Below are 26,277 nucleotides of genomic sequence, written 5' to 3'. Positions count from 1 at the left end.
TTTGTATAAACAGATTGAAATTCAGATGTAGAGGAAAAGCCAGAGAGCAGCAAGATGTTGGAAGACAACAGAACCCAGAAGAGATAGATGTAGCTGTGTGCATTGCCCTGTGAGGTAGGAACCAAGGGTGAAGGGTTGTTGGCAGTCAGTCCCAGGATACCACATCCTTTATGGGGAAAGCATTGCCTTGCTGATGTCTTGATTCTGGACTAGCTTAAAAAGTGTAGAAAAAAGTGTAGACAAACTGCATTTCCTTATAGCAAAAGTGTAGACAAACTGCATTTCCTTATAGCAAAAATCCCAGGGTGTGCCTGATTCTAGACTGGTGGGCTGCAGTGGTCTGGGAGAAACATGCAGACCCCTCCCTCCAGGAGAATATGGAGGGAGGGAACAGTCCTGACACACACATTGGCCTCTAAATAAAATCAGATGGCAGGGACCCACAGCCTTCATCCCTTCTGAACAAGCACCCCCAGGATTGTGGGACAATTATCCCCCATACACTAAAAAAAGGGTTCAGAAAGCAGAAAACATAACATACCTATGCAAGGCTGTGGGTTATAGGTGACCAAAGAGCACCATCTGCTTAGAAGGCTGGGGAAGTGCAGTCTGAGAGGCTGCTTTCCTGTCCCTTTCTCTAGGGCCTTTTGGAAGGGGGCTGCGCTCCCTGCATGGGAACATGGTTCTGAATAGGCTGTGAAATACAGCAAAAATGAACCTTCAACAGAACCCAATCAAAAACTAAACCTTAGAAAAGACAGGGAAAATACTTTTCAAGATAAACTTATCAGGATAATCAGATGTGCAGAAACTACGAAAAATTACAAGACACATTAACAAACAAGAAGATATGGTTACACAAATGATCAAATTAAAGAGTTAAAGGAAATAAAGAATTTATAACATTGAATCAATTGTATTCATGCAAAACTGCTTAATAATTTCAGTAACAGTTAAAACAAAGGATATCGAGTAGGCACTATGAGAACATAAAGAATTTTAAAAATACAAAAAAATAGTAGATTATGAAAATGACACTTACTGTAGATGAATTTAAAAAATATTCTAGAAGCACAATTGCCAATTTGAAGAGGCAGAAGAAAGGATCAGTGAAATAGAAGACATAATAACTTAAACATTCTAAAACACAACTGGAGAAAGATATGGAAAAATTTGAGCTGGGTCTCAGGGAAATGATTGCCTAAACAAAGCATGCAAATATCCCATCCATGTTAAAGACAAAAATATGCAAATCAAAGAAGCCTAATTCTTTCAGTTTGCTAAAGCTTCCAGAATGCCATATACCAGAAAAGGATTGGCTCTTACCACAGGGATTTGTAAGTTAGAAAGTTATAGTTCTAAACTCAAAAATGTCCAAATGAAGGCATCCAGACAAAGACACCATACCCTGACTCTGAAGAAAGCCCTATGGCATCTGTATTTCTCTGACATGGGAGACACAATGTAATGTCTGCTGGCTCTTCTCTCTCTGACTTTCTGTGTGTCCTTGCTTGTGCCTCCTTGAACATTTCTGCATCTGAGCTCTCTACAAAATGTTTCTGGCTTTTATACTCTCTTAAAAGACTGTGGAAAAGATGATTAATAACAACGTTGAATTGGTTTGTCCCTATCTCCTAACCCAAAAGGGTGCCATGACATTTAAATACAAACTGTTACCAAAGAATAATTTTGTCACAATGTACCCCTACACTAAATGGAAGAAAAGAAACCACTGTAATAAGATAACAAATATCCTCTATTACTTGAACAGTTGTGCAGAAGGACTTCTGAGCATCTTCTCCAAAAATATCTTTTAAATAAATAACTGACAGCTTCCAACACTAACACTGCAGCCACTGAGTGCACTTGGCCACTTCGTGCACTGAGGAGTGCACAGCACAGAGCAAAGCACAACTGGGCAGGGTGTCAAGAGGCTGCAGAGACAGATGCACCAACCAGGAGGATCCAGCTTTCCCATGATGGAAAGGGAAAGGGCCAGGGGTGGAAGAAGTTTCTTGCAGGTCTCTCTCAGACTGAGCTGCGGTTTAGAGAGACTGATTTCCCCACCACACTGGGATCCATAAACTAATTGTATCAGAGGCTGAGAAGGAAAGCATTAACGAATAAAATATCTTTAAATCTGACATGGTTTCTTTAAATGCAGCGATTAGGGACACTTTTAGAAAACTTTTTACAGTATGAGCAGATGCTCAGCTGGACAGCACTCTCAATAAACTGATATAAACAGCACTTTTCAAAATGACACGAAGGGAAAAGTTAACCTTGGTAGGAATGAATCCATCCACAATGTGTAAATGTCACAAGGACACACCATCTCTAAGGATGTCACTGTTTGCCAGATGAGCTGCATATCAAAATCAGGTGGGAACCTTTGAAAATATGACTCTTTAGCTACCGTATGAATAGTTCCAAATTCTAAGAATTGGGGTTTGTGAGACTGCATTTTAGCAAAATCTAAAGATTTTGTATATGTAGCCTGTCTCACCAGTCAATGACCAGGTATTTAGAAAGCAGCTCTACAACACATAAGCAGTTCCCAGCAACATCAGGGATAACAATAAAATTTATTTCACCAGGTCTATATGAGGATTAAAGGAGGTATTTGAAAACATATCATAGGTATTAATAATTATCACAATTATCCAAATAAAAAGTATTGACAAACTGACTTTTAGATGTAGAAATTAAAAATCAATGGCTGAATTCACTGTGAGATGGGGTAAGTGGAAAAGCACCATGGTGCTGTGTGTTCAAGACAGTATGGCAACAAAAATATTAGGCAGAAACAGGAGCACTTTGAGGTTGGAGGACATAGTTATGTTTTGATAAAAATTGAAGATATAATAGACTGAGAAGAATTAGGCACTTGTGCAGCATGGAAATGCTGTTTCATGAAGCTCCCCTGGAGGTGTTTCCCTCTTCATCTCCAAAGGTCTCTGGCTGTGTGGGCTCTAAAGCTTTTTGCAAAGTGGTTCCCTCTAAAAGGGCTCCTGTAAGCAACCCACCTTGGATAGGTGGGGACACATCACCATTGGAATAAAAGAAAAAACAACTCTCATCCAAAAATATTGAATGACTATTAAAGGACATGGCTTTTCTGGGATCATGACAGACTCAAACTGGCACACCTGTGTTTTACCTTCTCATAAATGACTCCAATGAAGGATTAAGACTCACCTTGAATGAAGTGGGTCACATCTCAAATGAAATATCCTAACCAAAAGGTCCAACCCACAATAGGTATATCCCCACAAGAATGGATTAAAAGAACATGACATTTTGGGGGGTACATAAAAGCTCTAAAATAGTACCATGGATACTTAGGTTTAGAGAATTAGTAAAATATCATTAGGAGATGTACATATGAGAGAAATGACTTTACATCTTTTTGATTTTACTTACTTTTTGTTTTAGAAAAATGCCAGGACTGAGCAAAGAAACTGAGATAGGACAACAAAGAATTATGAAGAAAATGATGAGCAGAAAAGCCTAGGGGGAAAGAGGGTCCAGTAGGGAGGGAAGACAGGAGACAGTCCAGAGTCAGTGGTGGAAATTCAAACCTGAAATGGCCAGAATTATAACTTGAAAACCTTTGATGTGGGACAAAATGTCAGGGAACAGTGGAAGAGAAGGAGATTGAGAAAAAATTAAAATAAGAAAGTTTAATATTGATTCATCAGTGTATACATCTCACTGAGTCTCAGTGAACAAGTCATGGTTGCATGGACTTTGCTTGCCTCAGTCATGTGTGTCCATCTCTACAGAACTTACTGACAATGGTCCTTACAATGTGAGGAAACAGAAGGGATTGTGTGTCACATTAATAACCCCCAAGGACATTCCCAAACAAATTCTGAGTCTGCAATCTCTTACCATATAGGACAAAAAGAACTTTGGAAATATCATGAAGTGCATAGACAATGAGGTCATAAATTACCCTGGATTATCTGGATGCCTTTTGGAAACATATGAGCCCCTAAAGAAAAGAACCAGGTGGTGTGACAGTGGCTCAGTGGCAGAATTCTTACCTGCCATGCTGGAGACCCAGGTTCCATTCTTGGTGCCTGACCATGAAAAAAAAAGGAAAGAATCTCTCAGGCCTGTGGTCAGAGAAACATGTGACCACAGAAGCAGGGTCAGGGAGAGGACGTGTTGAATACTATGAAGACCAAAGAAGCAGAGCACCGGCCAGGGAATTGGGAGGTCTATCCAAGCTGGAAAGGGACTGAAGCAGATTCTCCCCTGAGGCTACTACAAGGGGACACTGCCACAGCAGGATTTTAGCTGAGTGAAATCCACTTTGCTGTAATGATTTGCAGAACTCTTAATGAGTCACTTCCAATGTTTTTGGGAAAGCTTACAAGAGTTATAGGAACCTAAAACAGGGATCTTTACTGCATTATCCCACAGTGAGCATCACAAAAAGGGATTAAAGAGACCAGACCCCTTAAATTTCCTCTGGGCCCTGAAAATCTTCTTGAAAAGAAATCTGGAGGCAACCTCCAAAGCAGATAGAAGAGGTAAGTAAGTCCATGGTTGTATGAAAAGGAAAAGGTTACTTCATAAGAGGCTAACTGACAAGCAGCACAGAGGAAGATGTTGTTTTACAACAGTGAATTGCAAGAGGAAAGTCATAACACTTCAGACAGAAGAATTCTGCCCATCTTCAGCCCAGAGCTTGCTGAGGCTGAGAGGGATGTCTGTTGTGATCAACTGCCAAGGACTTGTCAGGGATGCCAAATGTCCAGTGGATGTAGAGTTGATCAGCAGTTAGGGGCCTGTCCTGGCTTCTGCTATTTGCCAGTTTGAAAGTATTATGAACTCCAGAAGAGCATTTTTGAATTCTGATCCAATCTTGTGGGAGCAGCTGTTGCTATTAATCTTGATTCATCATTGTAGGTTGGAATCTTTTGATTAGATTATCTCCATGAATTGTGAGACACCTAATTGTTGGAGTGACAGTTGATTAGAAAGAATTGTGACTCCACCCATTTCAGATGGGTCTCAATTACTTTACCAGAATCCTTGAAAAGAGGAAATGTTTTGGAGAGAGTCAGAATTAACAGAAGCCTCAGAGACAACAGAGCCCTGAGCTGACGCAGATGCCAACACTGGGAGTAAGAGACATGGGTGTCTGGAGATGTTTAGAGCCTGAGAGATGTCACTATGAGATTTTAAACAAGCTAGACCCTAGGGGAGATAAGGGAAGCCAAAGGATGAAAGCCAGCCCTGGAGAAGCAAAGTGAGCAGCCCATACAAGAAGAGAGGCTGAAATCAATGGAGCCCAGGAGCAAGAGAACAAAAGATGCTAGCCATGTGATTATCCAGCTGACAGAGGTCCTTGGAATATTTTGTTCATAACAGGAATCATCAGGAGATAGAAATAGGGTAAGATATTGGGTAATTGGAGCTGAAGGGATACAGACTGTGCAACAGGACTGGATACAAAAACTCAGAAATGGACAGAACAATACTACTTAACTGTAATGTAATTATGTTAAAACACTGAATGAAGCTGCATGTGAGAATGATAGAGGGAGGAGGGCTGGGGACATAAATGAAATCAGAAAGAAAGATAGATGTTAAAGATCGAGATGGTATAATCTAGGAATGCCTATAGTGTATAATAATAGTGAAATGTGCAATGTACAAATTTTAAAAATGTTTTTGCATGAGGAAGAACAAAGGAATGCCATTATTGCAGGATGCTGAAAATAGATGATAATTAATACTTTAAAGTGTCACCTTATGTGTGGGACCAAAGCAAAAAATGTTTACTTGGTATAAAATTTAGATTTTGACTAGAGCATTTCCTAATATAACTCATGTAGATAGTTTGATTGAATGTCATAAGTACTTGGAATCTCAGGGAGCACATGAGATTTTGTTTGTTTGTCCAGAGTGATGCCCCTATGAATCCCAGAATGATTTGATCAGTGACTGGAAAAGTATTTGCAAGCCCCTTTCAGGGAATGGTGAGAGTGGGGAGAAATTCAACTTCCCTAAGTTGAATTCTTGATATTCTCACAATCAGTGTGGACAACCAAAGCTATAGGCTGAGCCCCAGTCTTGGGGTTTGTTCAGATTAAACTTAACCCCAGAAAGGATAGGTCAAGTCTACTTAAAATGTAGACCTAAGAGTCACCCCCAAGAGAGACTCTTTTCTTGCTCAGATTTGACCTCTCTCTCCAGTCAACATGATGAGCAGACTCACCACCCTTCCCCTCTCTGCATGGGACATGACTCCCGGGGGTGTGGACCTCCCTGGCAATGTGGGACAGAGATCCTGGAATGAGCTGAGACTCAGCATCAAAGGACTGAGAAAAACCCTAGAATGAGCTGAGAATTAACATCAAGGTATTGAGAGAACCTTCTCGACCAAAGGGGGAAGAGTGAAATGAGACTAAGTGTCAATGGCTGAGAGATTCCAAACAGAGTCAAGAGGTTATCCTGGAGGTTATTCTTATGCATTAAGTAGATATCACCTTGTTGTTCAAGATGTAGTGGAGAGGCTGGAGGGAACTGCCTGAAAATGTAGAGCTGTGTTCCAGTAGCCATGTTTCTTGATGATGAATGAACAATAGTATAGCTTTCACAATGAGACTCTGTGAATGTGAAAGCCTTGTGTCTGATGCTCCTTTTAGCTACTTCTACAGAAGAGTAGAACACATGGAATAAAAATAAATAATAGGGGGAACAAATGTTAAAATAAATTCAGTTTGAAATGCTAGTGATAAATGAAAGTGAGGGGTAAGGGGTATGGTATGTATAATCTTTTCCTCTCTTTTATCATTTTATTTCTTTTTCTGTTGTCTTTATTTCTTTTTCTAAATTGATGCAAATGTTCTAAGAAATGATGGATATGCAACTATGTGATGATATTAAGAATTACTGATTGTATATGTAGAATGGAATGATATCTTAATGATTTTTTTGTTAATTTTTTTAATTAATATGAAGAACAGTGAAGGGGAGCAACAGCCAGGGAATTGGGAGGTCTCTATGAGATAGAAAGGGGAAGAAACAGCTTCTCCCCTGAGGTTACCACAAGGGAACACTGCAGCACAGTGATTTTAGCTGTGTGAGATCCATTGCTCTAATGATTGGCAGAATTGTAAATGAGAGACTTCTAATGTCTGTGGAAATTGTTACGGGAGCAATAGGAAACTAAAACAGAAATCTTTACTGCATTTCTCACAGTGACCATCACAAAAAGGGAATAAAGAGGCCGGATCCCCTAACTATCTCCTAGACCTTAAAAACCTTCTTGGAAAGAAATCAGTAGGTAATCTCTAAGGAATATAGAGGAGATAGGTAAATCCAGGAAGCAGCTACTTCATAAGAGACTCACTGAAAAGCAGCATACAGGAGAATGCTGTATTAAACAGTGAATTGCAATGGGAGAAAAGTCACAATTCTTCTAACAGAAGTAATCTTTTCATCTTCAACTTGCAACCCACTGATGCTGAGAAGGAAGTCTGCTGTTTTCAACTGACAAGGAACTGTAAGGAACTACAGGTACCTGGTAAATCCAAGGAGATGATCAGTTAGGGAACTGTTCTGGCTTCTGCTGAGTACAGGTTTGAAAGTGTTCTGAACCTCAGAAAAGCCATGTTTTAATCCTGATCCAAACTTGTGTGAGCAGCTGTTTCAGTTAATCCTGATTCAATAATACAGATTGAAATTTGATTAGATTATCTCCATAGAGAAGTGGCATGCCCAATGGTGGGTGTTAATTTTGATTAGATGGTCATGTGACTCCACTCATTTCAGGTGGGTCTTGTTTATTTTACTGTAATCCTTAGTAAAAAAGAGGAAGCATTTTGGAGCTGGTCAGAAACTACAGAACTCTAAGTGCCAACAGAGTCCAGAGCTGACACAGATGCTGACACTTGGAGAAAAGAGGGAAGCCAAGAGATGACAGTCTGCTCTGGAGAAGCAAAGTGACGGACCAGCAGATGCCAGCATGTGACTGCCAAGTGCACAGAGGTGTTCCTGATCCATCAGCCTTCCTTGAACTAAGGTATCTTTCCTTGAAGGCCTTAGCTTGGACATTTTAATAGTTTAGAACTGTAAAATTGTGACATATTAAATTCCCTTTTTAAAAACCATTCCAGTCTGGTATATCAATTCTGGAGACTTGCAAACTACCACATGTTGGTACCAGGCTAAGTAGTTCTTGTGGTTGAGACTGGATAAAATACTAGGCTGGACATGGCACTGATGTTTAACCTCAGACATGGCCACACAGCCAGGGAGGCTGGAAACTCAGACATCACAAATTCCCCTGGGTCACCTGCAGTCAGAATGAACCACTAACAAAGATGCATGGATTATGCAAACAAATTCAAAAACAGCTTTTCCACTCTTTGTTTCCCTGTGGTTATACTTATCTCAGAGGCCTGTTACATTCAATATTGGTTATAATGTTTCTTGAAATTACAGCTATTTCTGTGTGCACCTAATGTAATTTTTCCTAATCTTGAAAGATTCAAATCTTGTTTGATTGATCTCCTTTTATACTTTCAACAGGAGTACCTGAGCAGCAAAATCAGAAAGAGGTAGTATGTGACATGATAAGTTTCTTTGCCCTGATAATTACAGCTCTTTTCACATCACCAACACAGAGAGCCAGACAGGAAACCTGTGAACAGCTGGGCAGTGCCAGAGGGGCTTGTGCAAAGCAGGTAGTGTTCATACAAGGAAATTGCACTGTGGATTGTGGAAGGATATAATATATAATATCAAAAATATCATCAAAGAAAATATGACTTATTGACCATGAAACATGTAGTAATAAATTTCCAAAATGGAATTTGCAATAATTAATTTTAAAATAAATAAATATTCAAAATGGATAGCATTCTCTTGTTACACAAGGTGCAATGCAGGACAATCTAAATAAGCACCTCATATTGAATGTGTATATCTCCTAAATAACATTCATGATCTGAAAAGATATTGGATGACTGGTAACTGGAGATATTTTACTACCAAAGGAGCATTGTTCCGAAAACATCTAAGAATGTTACAAACATGTGCCTGGGCTCCAAATCCATGCAAAGTTCATCGCAGTGAGAATTCAGAGCCCACCCAGGTGGGAAATTCTGAAGGCACATATACAGCATGAATCATAAGTATATTGACAACAGCATTTCTCCTTATACTTAAGATTTTGAAACTATCACAGAGTTTATTTAAAGCAATGAATACAAATATGATAATATGTTTACAGAAAGTTAATTTGAATAATGACTTTATATTCTTAGACAGAACCAAAGCAAAGTTTCTAGATCTTGGATAAGAAAAAGCAGAATTGAAAACTGAATGGAGGCAATTGACAGTAGTAGAAAATTTGCAGAACAAGAAGCCAGAGCAGAAGAAACTTTCCAAAAATACAACACAGAGAAAGAGAAATACAGAAAAAAACCACAGACATAGAGAATACAATGAGATGTACAGTGAGAAGAATGAATATATATCTGAGGAAGGTAGATAATGGGCACATGCATATTTGAATAAATAATGAATGAGAATTACCCAGAACTAGTGAAAGAAACCAATTCACAAAATCAAGGGCCCATCAATCCAAAGCCAAATTAGTCAATAGTAGTCCATAGTGAGACATATTTCAGAAAACTGCAAAATATCAAAGACAAAGAGGAAAATAGGCCGTCACACAGAAAAATCACAGACCCCTTTAGCAATGATCCTTTATAGTGGTATAAAATTAATTATGTTTGGTACCCCATCATTTTTGCCTAGGGATAAGTACTCTCCTTGAGTGACCACCCCAGCTAGCCCTGCTTCTTTTCTAAACAGTCATTTGCCATCTCAAGCCTCATAATTGTTAGCAAGGCCTGTAACTGCAGAGGCTTTGGATGATCAGAATCTTCATTCAGTTTCTCCAAAAGGCCTGGCCCTGGCCATTTATGTTTTAGCTGTGTATAGTCTGAAACTGGTAATCTCCAGTATCTGTGGTTAAAGCCTCACCTCCCTCTCTGAGACACAATAAAATTGACAAAATAAAAGTGAGAATCCATGGCCCTTCCATGACAGTTACCCTCATCTCCATAGGGGCCAAGTTTAGGTAAGCTTGGGATCCTCAATCACCTTTATTCTCCCCTTTCCTTCTCCATGTTCTTTAAGTCAATAAAGCTGTCCTTTTCAGCACTTGAATTTGGCTGGCTAACTGTGCTTCTTTGTTGTCACCCAAGGAATTTCCACATATCATCCAAAATCATTGGCCTGGGAGGCAGGGAAATTTGATACTGATTCACAAACCCAGGTTCCCTTCACTTAACTCCCAGCTGTCCCAGTGGCCAGCACCCCTTTGGGAGGTTTCGTTATGGACTGGTGTGCATTGGTGCTGCCTTGAACTGCTGCCCTTGGTGTATTTTGGGGTTACTAAGGCACCATCCCAAAGCTGTGGATCCATTAAAGGGCCAGTATTCTGCAGAGAAGCATGGGACAGCTCCCTGGACACTGATTAATTTGGCTATCTGCCTCTGTAGGGCAAGAGGGAGTTCCCCAAAAGGGAGAAAAGGACTGGGTGAGACCATTGCAAATTTAGTATAAATTAATTGGCCTTTGCTCTGAAAAGATAGAGAGGATGCAAAGGTGGAACAATTCCCAGATTCATTTGTCCTACACCACCCAGAGCAAGTTCTCCTGGCCCTGCCTTTTGCTGTGTCTGACACTTACCCCAATGACCACAGATGGCAATGAAATTTCAGTGTCCTGTCTGAGCTGTGTCTCCCAGAATTTCTCCAAGGGTATCACACCACATCATCCCTGGGTGTGGGGAACTTTTCCATGGCCAGAGCCCTTATGGAAGGGAATATTCCTTCCAGGGTAACAGGGCATCCTTTGGACAAAGGTCCACTAAGATCTGAGACCCTTATGTTGCTGCTGTCTCCACTGTGGTCACTCACCTCCCCTACTCCATGGATTTAAAGGGCCCAATCCTTGATGCTCAGTGGCCAAGGATCTCATGGGAAAATGCTAGTGACCCAAGCACTTTGTGTGGGCTCCACATTAGACTCTGAAAGGAGTTTCCACCCTACTGTAGAAAGGTGAGACACCCAGGCTGTGGATCTGGGCTTGGTTAAGCATCACATCCTGTCAGCATGGTAGAGGGCTGCTCTCAAGACCATGGGGTCTCGGAGCCTTGCACAGAGGTTCAGCCACTTAGAGGGTAACACCTGTGGGCCCTACCTCCTCTGAGCTTCAGCAGGACACACTTGAGAGACAGACAGCAGAATTGGAGACAGGGCAGAGGGGCCAGAAATGTTTTTCTTAATAACCTACAAGTTAAACAAACCCTGGGTAAGAGGAAATAAAATCTGAATCCAGAAATATTACCAGACTAGAAATTCAAATGCTTCTCAAAGAATTTGTTCAGAGCGAGTGAGAAACATCAGCTGGCTGGCAACCCGCATTTGGGCCTTTTCACCCAAAGAACTTTCACATACCATTCAAAACACACTTAGAGAGCTGACTTTTCAGTAATGACAATGAATGTAAAAGATAACATGATATCTTCAGAGTTGGAAGAAAGTATCTAAATGTCTAGAATTCTACATGTACAAATATCCATCAGGAATCAAGGCTAGTTGAGGAGATTTCTTGACTACCAATGAAAGCATGCATTACTATCAGAAACTTTCCAGAGAAATTCTAAAGAATCTTTAGGCTGATGGAAAATCTCCATTGTGGAATATGAAATAAAGATAAGTAGAAAGTGATAAATGTGGGCAATAATAATGCATATTAATTACATAAACAGTAACACTGATATTTAGTGAAAGATAAAGGAAAAGTAATGTACTTAAAATAACTGCCAAAATTGGGGACATAAACAGAGTTTCAGTAAAATTCTGAATATCTAATCTAAGGGTATTGCTTTAGCCATGAGGACAGTTGAAGATTGCATTCAGTTGTGTAATGCTGCCACAATGCAATATATCAGAAATGGAATGGCTCTTAAAAAGGCAATTCAGTAAGTTGTAAATTTACATTCTAAAGCTATAAAGATATGCAAACAAAGGCATCCAGAAAAAGTTCACTGAGTGCACAGGCCAGAGCTGGTCTGCAGTCTCTGGGCAACAGGAAGGAACCCTCGAGGCATGGGAGGGGCACAGGAGAGCCACAGGTAGGGGCAGAGTGCAGGTGTGCAGAGGGAGGGGGACACAGGTGCAGGCAACAGGCCTGGAGCCCACAGTGGTCTCATCAAAAGGACACTCAATGCCATGGAATGTATGGTGTGTGAAGAGAAGTGTCTAAAGAAGTGCTGATTTGATGAATTTTGGTGGAATCACACAGTGAAATTCTATTCAGCAATGAAAGTGAATAAATTGCAGATGCATAAAACAGAATAAACATTCTATAAATATTGAATGAAAAATGCTAGCAACAAAATAATGTATGTAGGATGATTCCATTTATATAAAATTCCGTAACAGTCCAAACTATATATATATATATTTTTACATGGGCAGGCACCGGGAATCGAACCCAGGTTCTCGGGCATGGCAGGCAAGCACTCTTACCTGCTGAGCCACTGTGGCCCGCCCACTATATGGTTTTGTGATGTGTATGTGGAATTTCAAACTGTGAAATCAAGGAAGTGATTATTATGAGATTCAGAGAAATCAAGAAAGAAGGGTTTATGGTTGGCAAGGGGGGAGTGAATTTTGGTAGCATGTGGAGCAGATATGTGCCAGGTCATGATGAGATCGTGGTGACAGCAAGGTTGTTTTTAATAAAATATGTGTAGATGCATGTGTTTTATACAATTTTCCTTGATGTATTTAAAATAAAAATTTTAATGTTCAATATATATTTATCATACATATAATTTCACACATTTATTGACACATATGAAAAATAATATTATCAAATGGCACTGCATTTGACAGAGTATTTGGTCAGTTAACATTTGTTGAATAAATTAAAAAATAAAAATAAACTGAATCTAGGAAAGCTTTAATTCTATCAATAATCATGTTAGTTGATAGAACAGCTATATCATGTTCTAATTTATTTATAGTCAGTACAAACTTCTCTTCTGAGTTCTAAATTCAACATTCCTGTGTGACCCTATGGAACTTCTAGCTCAGTATCTCTGGAACATATCTCATCATCTTTACACCTCCACACAAGCCAAGCCCACCCCATGCCACCCAAGGGAAGGAGCAACACACATCCTATTGTCTAAACCAGTATCAGTGGAGTCATGTTTGACAATACCCTGTACTGCAGCACTCAAAACCACCTCCTGTCAACCTTACAACCACATATTCCCCAATCCACCCACATCTTCCTATCTCCACTGCCATGGCTTTCGACAAAGCCACCATCATCTCTTTCCTGGATTCCTGAAATAGATTTGTTACTGGTCTTCTTACATCTATTCTTGACTAATTTTCTTTTAAAGTCAACTCAGCTAAAACTAGAGTGATCTTTTCAAAAGGCTAATTTGGTCATGCCCTCTGTCTGCTTAAAAACCTGCCAAACCTTTCCCCTCCACTAAGTTAAACACACCCACACACAAACACATGCACATGCAACCATAGAAGGTACTGCTCCTTGTTGGCCAGGTACATACATATCCTCTATCAAATTTTGCACTTTCTAATATTCTTTAATCAATATCTGTTACCCCTTCACACTTCAATTCAGAGACAGACCCATGTCTTTAACTGCTTATTACCATTATTATTAAGCAAATGCAGTAGACTCTCAGAATTTATGTAATAACTGCAAAATGAAAAGAGAAATCAATGAACAAAAGCATTAACTATAACAACTTCATTCACAAATATAACACTAATATAGAATAATGAATTGTTTAATGCAAGTATGTAAATATTCTAGTTTTAATGGTAGTGAAAATACATCAATATAAAATAAATATCGAGGGGAAAGAAACTTGATGGACATCTGGTTCTGTCAACTATGAAAACAGTATTTCATTGTGGATAAAGATTGTTTTCCATCTATTAACCAAGTTGCCAGCTTCATGCCCCTTTCCCACGCCCTGCCCCCTGGTCACCACCTCAAAACCAGGTGTGGGAGAGTGGAGAATATCTTGAACTGCAGGGAACAAAAGGAAACAAATGGCACATTCAGACCCTAGCTATTCTAAATACCAATGTGTGGGGAATTCCCCCCCGGAATTTCCTCCTTGAGAGACTCCTAACTAGGCAGCTCCTTTTCTCCCTCCTGTCTCTGCCCTTACAGGCTCCAGGCAGCTGCCTGGAGCTGTACTTCAAAGGAAAATATTCCCAACCAAGTGGTTAGAACTATAGAATTGTCTTTAAAGAAATGAGTAAAGGAAAGAGAAACAGTGGAAGAAAAGGGCAGCTATAAAGGAGGTAGAGTATAACTACTTCAGTAACAAGGACAAGGAAGACTTGTGGGAAAGACAGAGTCCATTGAAAGAAACAGTTAAACAGGAAGACTAATGACCAAGCAGAAAGTTTCAATATGAAGAGGTGGGAGGAGGGGGAGCAGCTGCTGCTGCAGGACTCGGTGCCCCACAGCTGGGAGAGGAGGTTTGTGTTCGAGGCTGAAGCACTGTGGGAGGGATGCTGTTGCTTTTCTGACAGTAATAAGTGGCCACATCTTCAGCCTGGGCTCCACTGATTCTGAGAGAGAAATCTGTCCCAGACCCACTGCCACTGAATCGGTCAGGGACCCCAGATGCCCGGTTGGATGCACCATAGATGAGCAGTTTGGGAGCCTGTCCTGGTTTCTGCTGGTACCAGGCTAAGTAGTTGCTAACACTCTGACTGGCCTTGCAGCTCATGGTGACAGTCTCCCCTGGAGATACAGCCACAGAGACTGGAGACTGGGTCATCATGATGTCCCCACTGGCACCTGCAGGTAAAAAAGAATAAGATCATACAATAAATCACAAATATATAAACTATATATCCAAAACCAGTTTTCTAATTTATCATATATAATCAGATCTGTTTGAGATGGAATAGTCTGTACACTCTGCATGTGAAAACCATCTCTCCAGCTTTACAAAGACGTTGCTCTTCTGAAGCTCTCACCTGAGACCCAGAGCCCCAGGAGGATGAGGAGTTGGGACTGTGACAGCATCTTGCTCACTGTCTGGTGCACTCAGGCCCCATCTCCAGGGAATCCTCATTAATAGAGTCTGAGCAGCAGCCAAGTCCCCAGGAGTCTATGCAAATCAGCCCAGGGTATAAAGGGAAATGCTCTGTGCAGTGAGCTGTGAAGACAGATAGTGGAAGGAGGGGACAAAATAACATTACCACAGGAAATATGAATGTAGTCCTGCAAATGTCCCAGAAATCAACTGAACACTGCACTTCAACAAACTTTAGAAAACCGTTAATTTAAAATATTTTATTATCAACTTTATGCTTCAAACTACCTGTCATCATCTTGTATACTTAATTTTGTAGTTGAATATATGTGTCTGTGAGTGTAAAATTTCTGACCTTAGTTGACCTTTAAAAATATGGTGTCAGAAACTGTGTGGAATATATTCACATACTTGGACACAATGAGGTTGTAGTACACAAATTATGTGTCTATTCTGAACTTTAAATATGTATTTGAAGTTCCTTCTTGACAGCTCGAAGTCACCTCAATATATCCAAAACCAAACCACTGATATTGCTCTCAACTCAAACAATGTCTCTGAAAATGTGTCACCAGATACCTACAACTTGCCCTTGGCACTGCCCTTTAGGTCCACCAGTTTCTCAAATCATAATGAAGTATTCACAGACCAAAGGGGTCACCCCGCCACCTAGTGGTAATAGGAAAAATAGCTCCACCTCGCAAGTTCTCAGAGCAGATTTGTCATTTATTCCTACCCAAACCAAAAATATTTATAGAAATATACAAATATCAATACAAGGCCTTCCAGACCTAGAATATTAGGTTTTAAATAAATGAAACAGAAATGCTGACCTCTTGAATCTTTCTATTATCTAGGAGAGACAGACAATAAACAAAGGATGCTTCTGCAGCCTCTCCTATTCTACTTCTCTGAGATTTACCCCCAGCAGCAAAGCAGCTGATAAAGATATGTGGGGCCAAGGGCGTCCATGTCCATCACACAGGACATCCCTCACCATGAGTCAAAGGAAGAGAGAAAAAATTGAGACTGTTTAACAATGCAGCACATAACATAGTCCCTCCTTTATTAAGATCTCCGCTTTTCCTACAAAGCAACCACCCTTCTGCCTCCAAAACTTTCCCTTAATGTGGAACATCCTAAGGCACATATTGTTTCAATTCTAATTAACAATGCATCTATTTTTCCATATTGTGTATCCTTATGAGCCCATTACCTTATGTAGGGGTGCCATTTCCAGGCATTCAGGAATGGGGTGGCACAGACCCAAACCACCAGGAAGACATAGGTCCACTGTGTTCTTGGTCCACCACATATAAAAGTTTGAAGATGCCAGTACTTGCTTCATTTTAGCCCTCATCACTGATGGGTTTTATCCCTTCTTTTCCATGTAGTTAATATACATATATTCTTAATTTAAATTTCTACTTCAAAACTGACAATTTTCCTGCTTCAAAACATTAGAATGTCCTTCCTATGCAGATATATATTACAGAACTTGAGATAGTCATGGATGAGGTGAGATGAAACATGCTGTGTCATGTGAATGACTTGAGGCAGAGGGGTCCACATGAAACATTGTGTGTGGAAATGTCCTCTTTGAAGGTTGGACAGTTCACCTCATGCATGAATGAAGTAGGGAGTTGGCTTGTGAGGCTCAGGGAAGAACACTTTCAAAAATGCACAGAACGTGATCTTGCATGATTATGAAAGACAAAACTGTGAAAAGCAGACAAAGGCCTGATCCTAGGGGAATCTTAAAGATTTGATGAAAGCTGAGGGTTTAGATTAAGTGCAGTGAGAGTCCATGGAGCATGAGTCAGAATTAATTATATTTTTAGCAGATACTTTCTAGGTCATTTTATGTGGATTAACACTGCAATGAAGCAGGAAATATGGACTCATCATGCATTGTGTGCCTGCTGGGAAGCTAACACTTCTATCCTCTCCTCTAAAATCATATAATGCATTTTTTAATTTAAATTTTCTAAAGCTCCCTGGTGCAGTAATAAAATTTTGACAATGCAATAATTGATAAAGATAAAAAGACCATTGTGGTAAGTAGAATTCCAAGAGGGTCCTCAAGCTTCATGGCTACTTGTGTGTACAAACCCCATCCCAGTTCTTTATATAAGTAATATAAACAATATTTATATTTTGCTGTGAAGTGATTTTGCATATTTAAAGAAATCTGTGGATTTTAAGTGCATATGAAATGAAATCAGTTGACATTGAGAAGGGGAGATTATTCAAATGGGCCTGACCATTTCACAGGAGCCCTTTAAATATTGTTTTACTGGTCAGAGACTAAGAAACTCAATAATATTCATAGGTAATTAGGATGTGACAAAGCAGAAAATATCTGATGTTGGCTGTGGAGGTTGAGGGGTTACATGTCAAGGAATAGGAATGATGTTAGCCTCTAAGAGATGAGGACACCCAGCCAGCAAGGAAATAGGATCTCAGTCCTACCACCCAGGGAACTGACTCTGTCCAACCACATCAGCTTGGAGGAGAACTCCAATCTCTGGAAAGAACAGAGCATCACTGACTCCCTGATTTTATCCTCCTAAGACCCTGAGCAGAGAACCCTTCATGCTGTGCTCAGCCAGATTCCTAACCTATAGCACTGATAACTAATAAACTACTCACTGATTATTAACTGAAAAAAAAAACTAATATGTGTGTTTCAAGCAATCTCATGCTAAAAGGAGATTCCTGAACCCAGAGAGAAGAGACTGTCATCCCATTCTCTTCATTGCTGAGTGATCTTTTAACTCATTTTTCCTCCATTACAATGAGCATGCTATGTCCCTTTTACCCACAGAAGATTTCCTGTTGTTAGACCCCATCCCCAGGATCAAGGCTGTATATTGACTATGAAAAGACAAAGAAGAACTGAATTAGCCTTAAAGATGATCAGAATCTGTCCCTTCTTTGACTATAAGGCCACGTTCTGAGCCAGTTAAGGAAATTCTGGGCAGAAATCTGTTATAGAGGGGAGTGATCTGGGGTATCCCTAGAAGACCTACACCTCTCTGCTGCCTGTGCATTTGTTCTCACTACCCCATGCCCTTACCTGGGTGCATGCAGCACACACTCACCTTCCTCTTGCAGATATGACATCAGGCTAAGTGTGTTATGAGGGTTGATTCATGTGCAGCCAGCTTTAATATGCATCAGTGTCTCAAACAATTGTCATGGTCTATTTAATGTGCATTCCCTGTTGTAGCTGCAGTGCCCTGATGAAAGTGCCCAGTTATGTTTTCAGGTGAATGAGTGAATGCAATGAATTAACAAACTGTTAGTAAAGAGGCAAAAAATATTTGTTCATATTAAAACAATGAGATTGGTAGAAAAACACATAGAATGCTCATGTATAGATTAAAATACTGTGCTATTAATCTTTTTTTTATTGTGCTGTCCTTTTTTTTTTTTTAGAAATCATAATATTCTACATATGCAATCAGTAATTCTTAACCTCATCACATAGATGCATGATCATCGTTTCTTAGTACATTTGCATCGGTATAGAAGAACTAACAATATAACCGAAAAAGATATAGAATGTTAATATAGAGAAAAAAATAAAAGTAATAATAGTAAGAACAAAACAAAACAAAACAAAACAAAACAAAAACCTATAGCTCGGATGCAGCTTCATTCAGTGCTTTAACATGATTACTTTAAAATTAGGTATTATTGTGCTGTCCATTTTTGAGTTTTTGTATCTAGTCCTATTGCACAGTCTGTATCCCATCAGCTCCAATTACCCATTATCTTACCCTGTTTCTAACACCTGCTGAACTCTGTTACCAATGACATATTCCAAGTTTATTCTCGAGTGTCGATTCATATCATTGGAACCATACAGTATTTGTCTTTTAGTTTTTGTCTAGGCTCACTCAGCATAATGTTCTCTAGGTCCATCCATGTTATTACATGCTTCATAAGTTTATCTTGTCTTAAAGCTGCATAATATTCCATCGTATGTATATACCACAGTTTGTTTAGCCACTCGTCTGTTATGGACATTTTGGCTGTTTCCATCTCTTTGCAATTGTAAATAACGCTGCTATAAACATTGGCGTGCAAATGTCCGTTTCTGACTTTGCCCTTAAGTCCTTTGAGTAGATTCCCAGCAGTGGTATTGCTGGGTCGTATAGCAATTCTATATTCAGCTTTTTGAGGAACCGCCAAACTGCCTTTCACAGTGGTTGCACCATTAGACATTCCCACCAACAGTGGATAAGTGTGCCTCTTTCACCGCATCCTCTCCAGCACTTGTCATTTTCTGTTTTGTTGATAATGGCCATTCTGGTGGGTGTGAGATGATATCTCATTGTGGTTTTGATTTGCATTTCTCTAATGGCCAGGGACATTGAGCATCTCTTCATGTGCCTTTTGGCCATTTGCATTTCCTCCTCTGAGAAGTGTCTATTCAAGTCTTTTTCCCATTTTGTAATTGGGTTGGCTGTCTTTTTGTTGTTGAGTTGAACAATCTCTTTATAAATTCTGGATACTAGACCTTTATTTGATATGTCGTTTCCAAATATTGATTCCCATTGTGTAGGCTGTCTTTCTACTTTCTTGATGAAGTTCTTTGATGCACAAAAGTGTTTAATTTTAAGGAGTTCTCATTTATTTATTTCCTTCTTCAATGCTCTTGCTTTAGGTTTAAGGTCCATAAAACCGCCTCCAATTGTAAGATTCATAAGATATCTCCCTACATTTTCCTCTAACTGTTTTATGGTCTTAGACCTAATGTTTAGATCTTTGATCCATTTTGAGTTAACTTTTGTGTAGGGTGTGAGATATGGGTCTTCTTTCATTCTTTTGCATATGGATATCCAGTTCTCTAGGCACCATTTGTTGAAAGGACTGTTCTGTCCCAGGTGAGTTGGCTTGACTGCCTTATCAAAGATCAAATGTCCATAGATGAGAGGGTCTATATCTGAGCACTCTATTCGATTCCATTGGTCGATATATCTATCTTTATGCCAATACCATGCTGTTTTGACCACTGTGGCTTCATAATATGCCTTAAAGTCAGGCAGTGCAAGACCTCCAGCTTTGTTTTTTTCCTCAAGATGTTTTTAGCAATTCGGGGCACCCTGCCCTTCCAGATAAATTTGCTTATTGTTTTTTTATTTATGAAAAATAAGTTGTTGGGATTTTGATTGGTATTGCATTGAATCTCTAGATCAATTTAGGTAGGATTGACATCTTAACTATATTTAGTCTTTGAATCCATGAACACAGTATGCCCTTCCATCTATTTAGGTCTTCTGTGATTTCTTTTAGTAGTTTTTTGTAGTTTTCTTAATATAGGTTTTTTGTCTCTTTAGTTAAATTTATTCCTAGGTATTTTATTCTTTAAGTTGCAATTGTAAATGGGATTCATTTCTTGATTTCCCCCTCCGCTTGTTCATTACTAGTGAATAGAAATGCTACAGATCTTTGAATGTTGATCTTGTAACCTGCTACTTTGCTGTACTCAAAAATCCATTGTTGTGGATTTTTCAGGGTTTTCGATGTATAGTATCACATCGTCTGCAAACAGTGATAGTTTTACTTCTTCCTTTCCTATTTTCATGTCTTGTATTTCTTTTTCTTGTCTAATTGCTCTGGCCAGACCTCCAACACAATGTTGAATAATAGTGGTGATAGTGGACATCCTTGCCTTGTTCCTGATATTAGGGGGAAAGTTTTCAATTTTTCCCCATTGAGGATGATATTAGCTGTGGGTTTTTCATATATTCCCTCTATCATTTTAAGGAAGTTCCCTTGTATTCTTATCCTTTGAAGTGTTTTCAACAGGAAAGGATGTTGAATCTTGTCAAATGCCTTCTCTGCATCAATTGAGATAATCATGTGATTTTTCTGCTTTTATTTGTTGATATGGTGTATTACATTAATTGATTTTCTTATGTTGAACCATCCTTGCATACCTGGGATGAATCCTACTTGGTCATGATGTATAATTCTTTTAATGTGTTGTTGGATACGATTTGCTAGAATTTTATTGAGGATTTTTGCATCTATATTCATTAGAGAGATTGGCCTGCAGTTTTCTTTTTTTGTAATATCTTTGCCTGGTTTTGGTATGAGGGTGATGTTGGCTTCACAGAATGAATTAGGTATTTTTCCCTCCGCTTCGATTTTTTTGAAGAGTTTGAGGAGAGTTGGTCCTAATCCTTCTGGAATGTTTTATAGAATTCAGATGTGAAGCCGTCTGGTTCTGGACTTTTCTTTTTAGGAAGCTTTTGAATGACTAATTCAATTTCTTTACTTGTGATTCGTTTGTTGAAGTCATCTATGTCTTCTTGAGTCAAAGTTGGTTGTTCATGTCTTTCCAGGAACCCGTCCATTTCCTCTAAATTGTTGTATTTATTAGCGTAAAGTTGTTCATAGTATCCTGTTATTACCTCCTTTATTTCTGTGAGGTCAGTAGTTATGTCTCCTCTTCCATTTCTGATCTTATTTATTTGCATCCTCTCTCTTCTTCTTTTTGTCAATCTTGCTAAGGGCCCATCAATCTTATTGATTTTCTCATAGAACCAACTTCTGGCCTTATTGATTTTCTCTATTGTTTTCATGTTTTCAATTTCTTTTATTTCTGCTCTAATCTTTGTTATTTCTTTCCTTTTGCTTGCTTTGGGGTTAGCTTGCTGTTCTTTCTCCAGTTCTTCCAAATGGATAGTTAATTCCTGAATTTTTGCCTTTTCTTCTTTTCTGATATAGGCATTTAAGGCAATAAATTTCCCTCTTAGCACTGCCTTTGCTGCGTCCCATAAGTTTTGATATTTTGTGTTTTCATTTTCATTCGCCTCGAGGTATTTGCTAATTTCTCTAGCAATTTCTTCTTTGACCCACTCGTTGTTTAGGAGTGTATTGTTGAGCCTCCACGTATTTGTGAATTGTCTGGCACTCCGCCTATTGTTGATTTCCAACTTCATTCCTTTATGATCCGAGAAAGTGTTGTGTATGATTTCAATCTTTTTAAATTTTTAAGACATGCTTTGTGACCCAGCATGTGGTCTATCTTTGAGAATGATCCATGAGCACTTGAAAAAAAGGTGTATCCTGCTGTTGTGGGATGTAATGTCCTATAAATGTCTGTTAAGTCTAGCTCATTTACAGTAATATTCAGATTCTCTATTTCTTTATTGATTCTCTGTCTAGATGTTCTGTCCATTGATGAGAGTGGGGAATTGAAGTCTCCAACTATTATGGTATATGAGTCTATTTCCCTTTTCAGTGTTTGCAGTGTATTCCTCACGTATTTTGGGGCATTCTCGTTCGGTGCCTAAATATTTATGATTGTTATGTCTTCTTGTTTAATTGTTCCTTTTATTAGTAGATAGTGTCCTTCTTTGTCTCTTTTAACTGTTTTACATTTGAAGTCTAATTTTTTGGATATTAGTGTAGCCACTCCTGCTGTTTTCTGGTTGTTATTTGCATGAAATATCTTTTCCCAACCTTTCACTTTCAACCTATGTTTATCTTTGGGTCTAAGATGTGTTTCCTGTAGACAGCATATAGAAGGATCCTGTTTTTTATTCATTCTCCCAATCTATGTCTTTTGATTGGGGAATTCAGTCCATTGACATTTAGTGTTATTACTCTTTGGATAATATTTTCCTCTAACATTTTGCCTTTTGTATTATATATATCATATCTGATTTTCCTTCTTTCTACACTCTTCTCCATTCCTCTCTCTTCTGTCTTTTTTTATCTGACTCTAGTGCTCCCTTTAGTATTTCTTGCAGAGCTGGTCTCTTGGTCACAAGTTCTCTCAGTGACTCTTTGTCTGAGAAGGTTTTAATTTCGCCCTCATTTTTGAAGGATAATTTTGCTGGATATAGGAGTCTTGGTTGGCAGTTTTTCTCTTTTAGTAATTTAAATATTTCATCCCACTGTCTTCTAGCTTCCATGGTTTCTGCTGAGAAATCTACACATAGTCTTATTGGGTTTCCCTTGTATGTGATGGATTGTTTTTCTCTTGCTGCTTTCAAAATCCTCTCTTTCTCTTTTACCTCTGACATTCTAACTAGTAAGTGTCTTGGAGAACGCCTATTTGGGTCTAATCTCTTTGGGGTGCGCTGCACTTCTTGGATCTGTAATTTTAGGTCTTTCATAAGAGTTGGGAAATTTTCAGTGATAATATCTTCCATTAGTTTTTCTCCTCCTTTTCCCCTCTCTTCTCCTTCTGGGACACCCACAACACGTATATTTGTGTAGTTCATATTGTCCTTGAGTTCCCTGATACCCTGTTCAAATTTTTCCATTCTTTTCCCGATAGTTTCTGTTTCTTTTTGGAATTCAGATGTTCCATCCTCCAAATCACTAATTCTATCTTCTGTCTCTTTAAATCTATCATTGTAGGTATCCCTTGTTTTTTCCATCTTTTCTACTTTATCCTTCACTTCCATAAGTTCTGTGATTTGTTTTTTCAGTTTTTCTATTTCTTCTTTATGTTCAGCCCATGTCCTCTTCATGTCCTCCCTCAATTTATCGATTCCATGTTTGAAGAGGTTTTCCATTTCTGTTGGTATATTCAGCATTAGTTGTCTCAGCTCTTGTATCTCATTTGAACTATTGGTTTGTTCCTTTGACTGCGCCATATTCTCAATCTTCTGAGTGTGGACAGTTATCTTCTGCTGCTGGCATCTGGGCATTTAGTCAGATTTCCCTGGGTGTCGGATCCAACAATGTTGTAAGATTTTTCTGTGAAATCTCTGGGTTCTGTTTTTCTTATCCTGCCCAGTAGGTGGCACTCGTGGCACATGTTTGTCTGCGGGTCCCACCAGTAAAATGTGCTGTGGGTCCTTTAACTTTGGAAGACTCTCACCGTCCTGGAGTTTCGCTAGCTGAAGCACCTTGGAAGAGTGCCAGCCAGCCCGGGGTCCGAATGCAGGAGGGTCACTGGCCGCTGCAGCCCGGGAAAGAGCCCGTCCAAATTTCCTAGTCGGCCCGGGGTGCCAAGCTTGGCAGGAGTGCGCCAGCTGAAGTGGCCCACCCAGGAGAATGCACGTTCCTGGGGAGTCACGGGTTTGGAAGGGCCCCCTTCACGGCCTGGGAATTTCCAATCCAATTCTCTCAGTTGGTCTGGGTGGCCATGCGTGGTGTGGGCGCCAGCCGCCGTGGTTTGAGGGGACCGCCTGTCCAATTCTCCCAGCCAGCCCAGTAAGGGGGAAGGGAGTGACTCCGGCCGCTTGCCGCCCCTCCCGGTGAAGCCCACGCCCCTCAGTGATCTCACCAGAGTGGGTTCTCTCAGCCAGCCAGCCGTTCCAGGATGGGGTACGCTGTCTTTTTTATTTCTATCGTGGCTTTGGGAGCTGTTCTGTATCATTTCTACTCCCCTAGTAGCTGTCCTGGAGGAGAAACTAAGATCCGCGCGTCTTACTAAGCCGCCATCTTTTCCGGAAGTCCCTATTAATCTTAAATACCAGTAACCATAAGGTTATTGTGTAAAAGGTACCCAATATTCCTGTGACAAATTCATGGAAAGCAGTTACAACATTTGTGCTGCTTAGTTCCTAGAATGGGAAAAGAATATTTAAAAAAAATGGTCAAACCCGAATAAAGTCTGGAGTTCAGTTAATATTTGACCAATATAAAAGCCCAGTTGTGCAAATAAAGCAGGATAATGTAAGATGACAGCATCAGGAGGAAGAGGGTGAGGGTGCACAGGAATCCTCTCTACTTTCTCTGTAGCTTTTCTATAATGATTCCAAAATTTTCTTTATAGAAACATGGAATGACACTTGGGAAGAGCTGAATGAGATGACACTGTTTTCATGTGAGGGTTGCCAAGGATGACGAAGTGTCAGGTAACATTCCCAAAAGCCAGACCCCATCAGGAGTGACATCACAGCTCTTTCTCTGACATTCAACATCTCATTTGCAAGTGACAGCTGGGCACTACTTGAAAAACATGATTCTTTCACCCCTGATTTCCCTCACTTCCTTGGATCCTTTGGTCCAAACACACATCCCTGAGAACAGAACAATTCAAACCAGGGAATGTGTCACCATGGGCAGATGCAAAAGTTTTCCCAGAGGTTCATGGGCATAACATGCTGTAATACAATCACTTATCATATCTTCAAGTTCTGATGAAGTCTTTCCTAAAATGGATTAGTCCAAGAAGAGTCAAATTGTGCTGCTGATTCTCTTTTCCCACTTCCAAGATCACATTAACCATCTTCTACTTTAACTAAAAAAAAAAAAAAAGCTGCCATCCAACTCATCATAGCCATTTTCTGGGGATCCAAACCTCTGTAGCACCAAATGAAGGGAATTCTCACATTCCCAGTAGTGTCAACATTAAGATGAATGAGTGCAAAGGCAGGAAACAGGTCTGTAGTTCCCAAAGCTCAGCATTCATCAAAAGAAAACTTGCAGGACTGTGATGACAGGAAGATGTAACTATGTAAGAGACATCATAGAAAAGCAATGTTGCTCCATGTGAATGTGGAAGGAAGGGGGTCTCAGTGAGGGAGACCAAAAAGTCAAGGAAATATATTCCCCACAAGAGCCTCCAGTGTGTAATGCAGCCATCCTGGCATTTTGGGTTTTAGTCAGTGAGGCCATTTTATGGGTTTCTTACTTCCAGGAATGTATAATAATGAGTTTCTAAAGTTTGAGTCAATAGGTCTGTGGTATGTTTTTAATCTACCATCAAAACCAATACTGAGATCTTTACTGCATTTTCCTGGAGTGGCTTCCCACATAGGCGATCCAAACAACATTTCATGCCTTAATTGCCAGGGTGAACATACTCTCTGGGAAACTTTGTGCAAATCCAGGCCTGTGTTGGGGGGGAAGCATAGGGTGAGAAGTGGAGAGATGTGATGAATTAACAATTTGTTAGTAAAGAGGCAAAAAATATTTGTTCATATTAAAGCAATGAGATTGGTAGAAAAACACATAGAATGCTCATGTATAGATTAAAATACTGTGCTATTAATCTCAAATAGTAGTGACCATGAGGCTATTCTGTAAAAGATACCCAATATTCCTGTGACAAATTCATGGAAAGCAGTTACAACATTTGGTGCTGGTTAGTTCCTAGAATGGGAAAAGAATATTTAAAAAAAAATGGTTAAACCTGAATAAAGTCTGGA

General features: G+C 39.6%; 1 gene segment (V, D, J or C); it reads right to left on the bottom strand.

Annotated features, from left to right (window-relative positions):
* Window positions 1–14,491: 14,491 nt before the first annotated feature.
* Window positions 14,492–15,193, bottom strand: LOC143661346 (immunoglobulin kappa variable 3-15-like). The segment is given in 2 exon segments: window positions 14,492–14,904; window positions 15,087–15,193. Coding segments are annotated over 2 exon segments (447 nt in total).
* Window positions 15,194–26,277: the final 11,084 nt, after the last annotated feature.

The sequence above is a fragment of the Tamandua tetradactyla genome, chromosome 17 (assembly GCF_023851605.1).
Source record: "Tamandua tetradactyla isolate mTamTet1 chromosome 17, mTamTet1.pri, whole genome shotgun sequence".
NCBI classification, from domain to species: Eukaryota; Metazoa; Chordata; class Mammalia; order Pilosa; family Myrmecophagidae; genus Tamandua; species Tamandua tetradactyla.
This window is presented reverse-complemented; position numbering and strand designations above follow the sequence as displayed.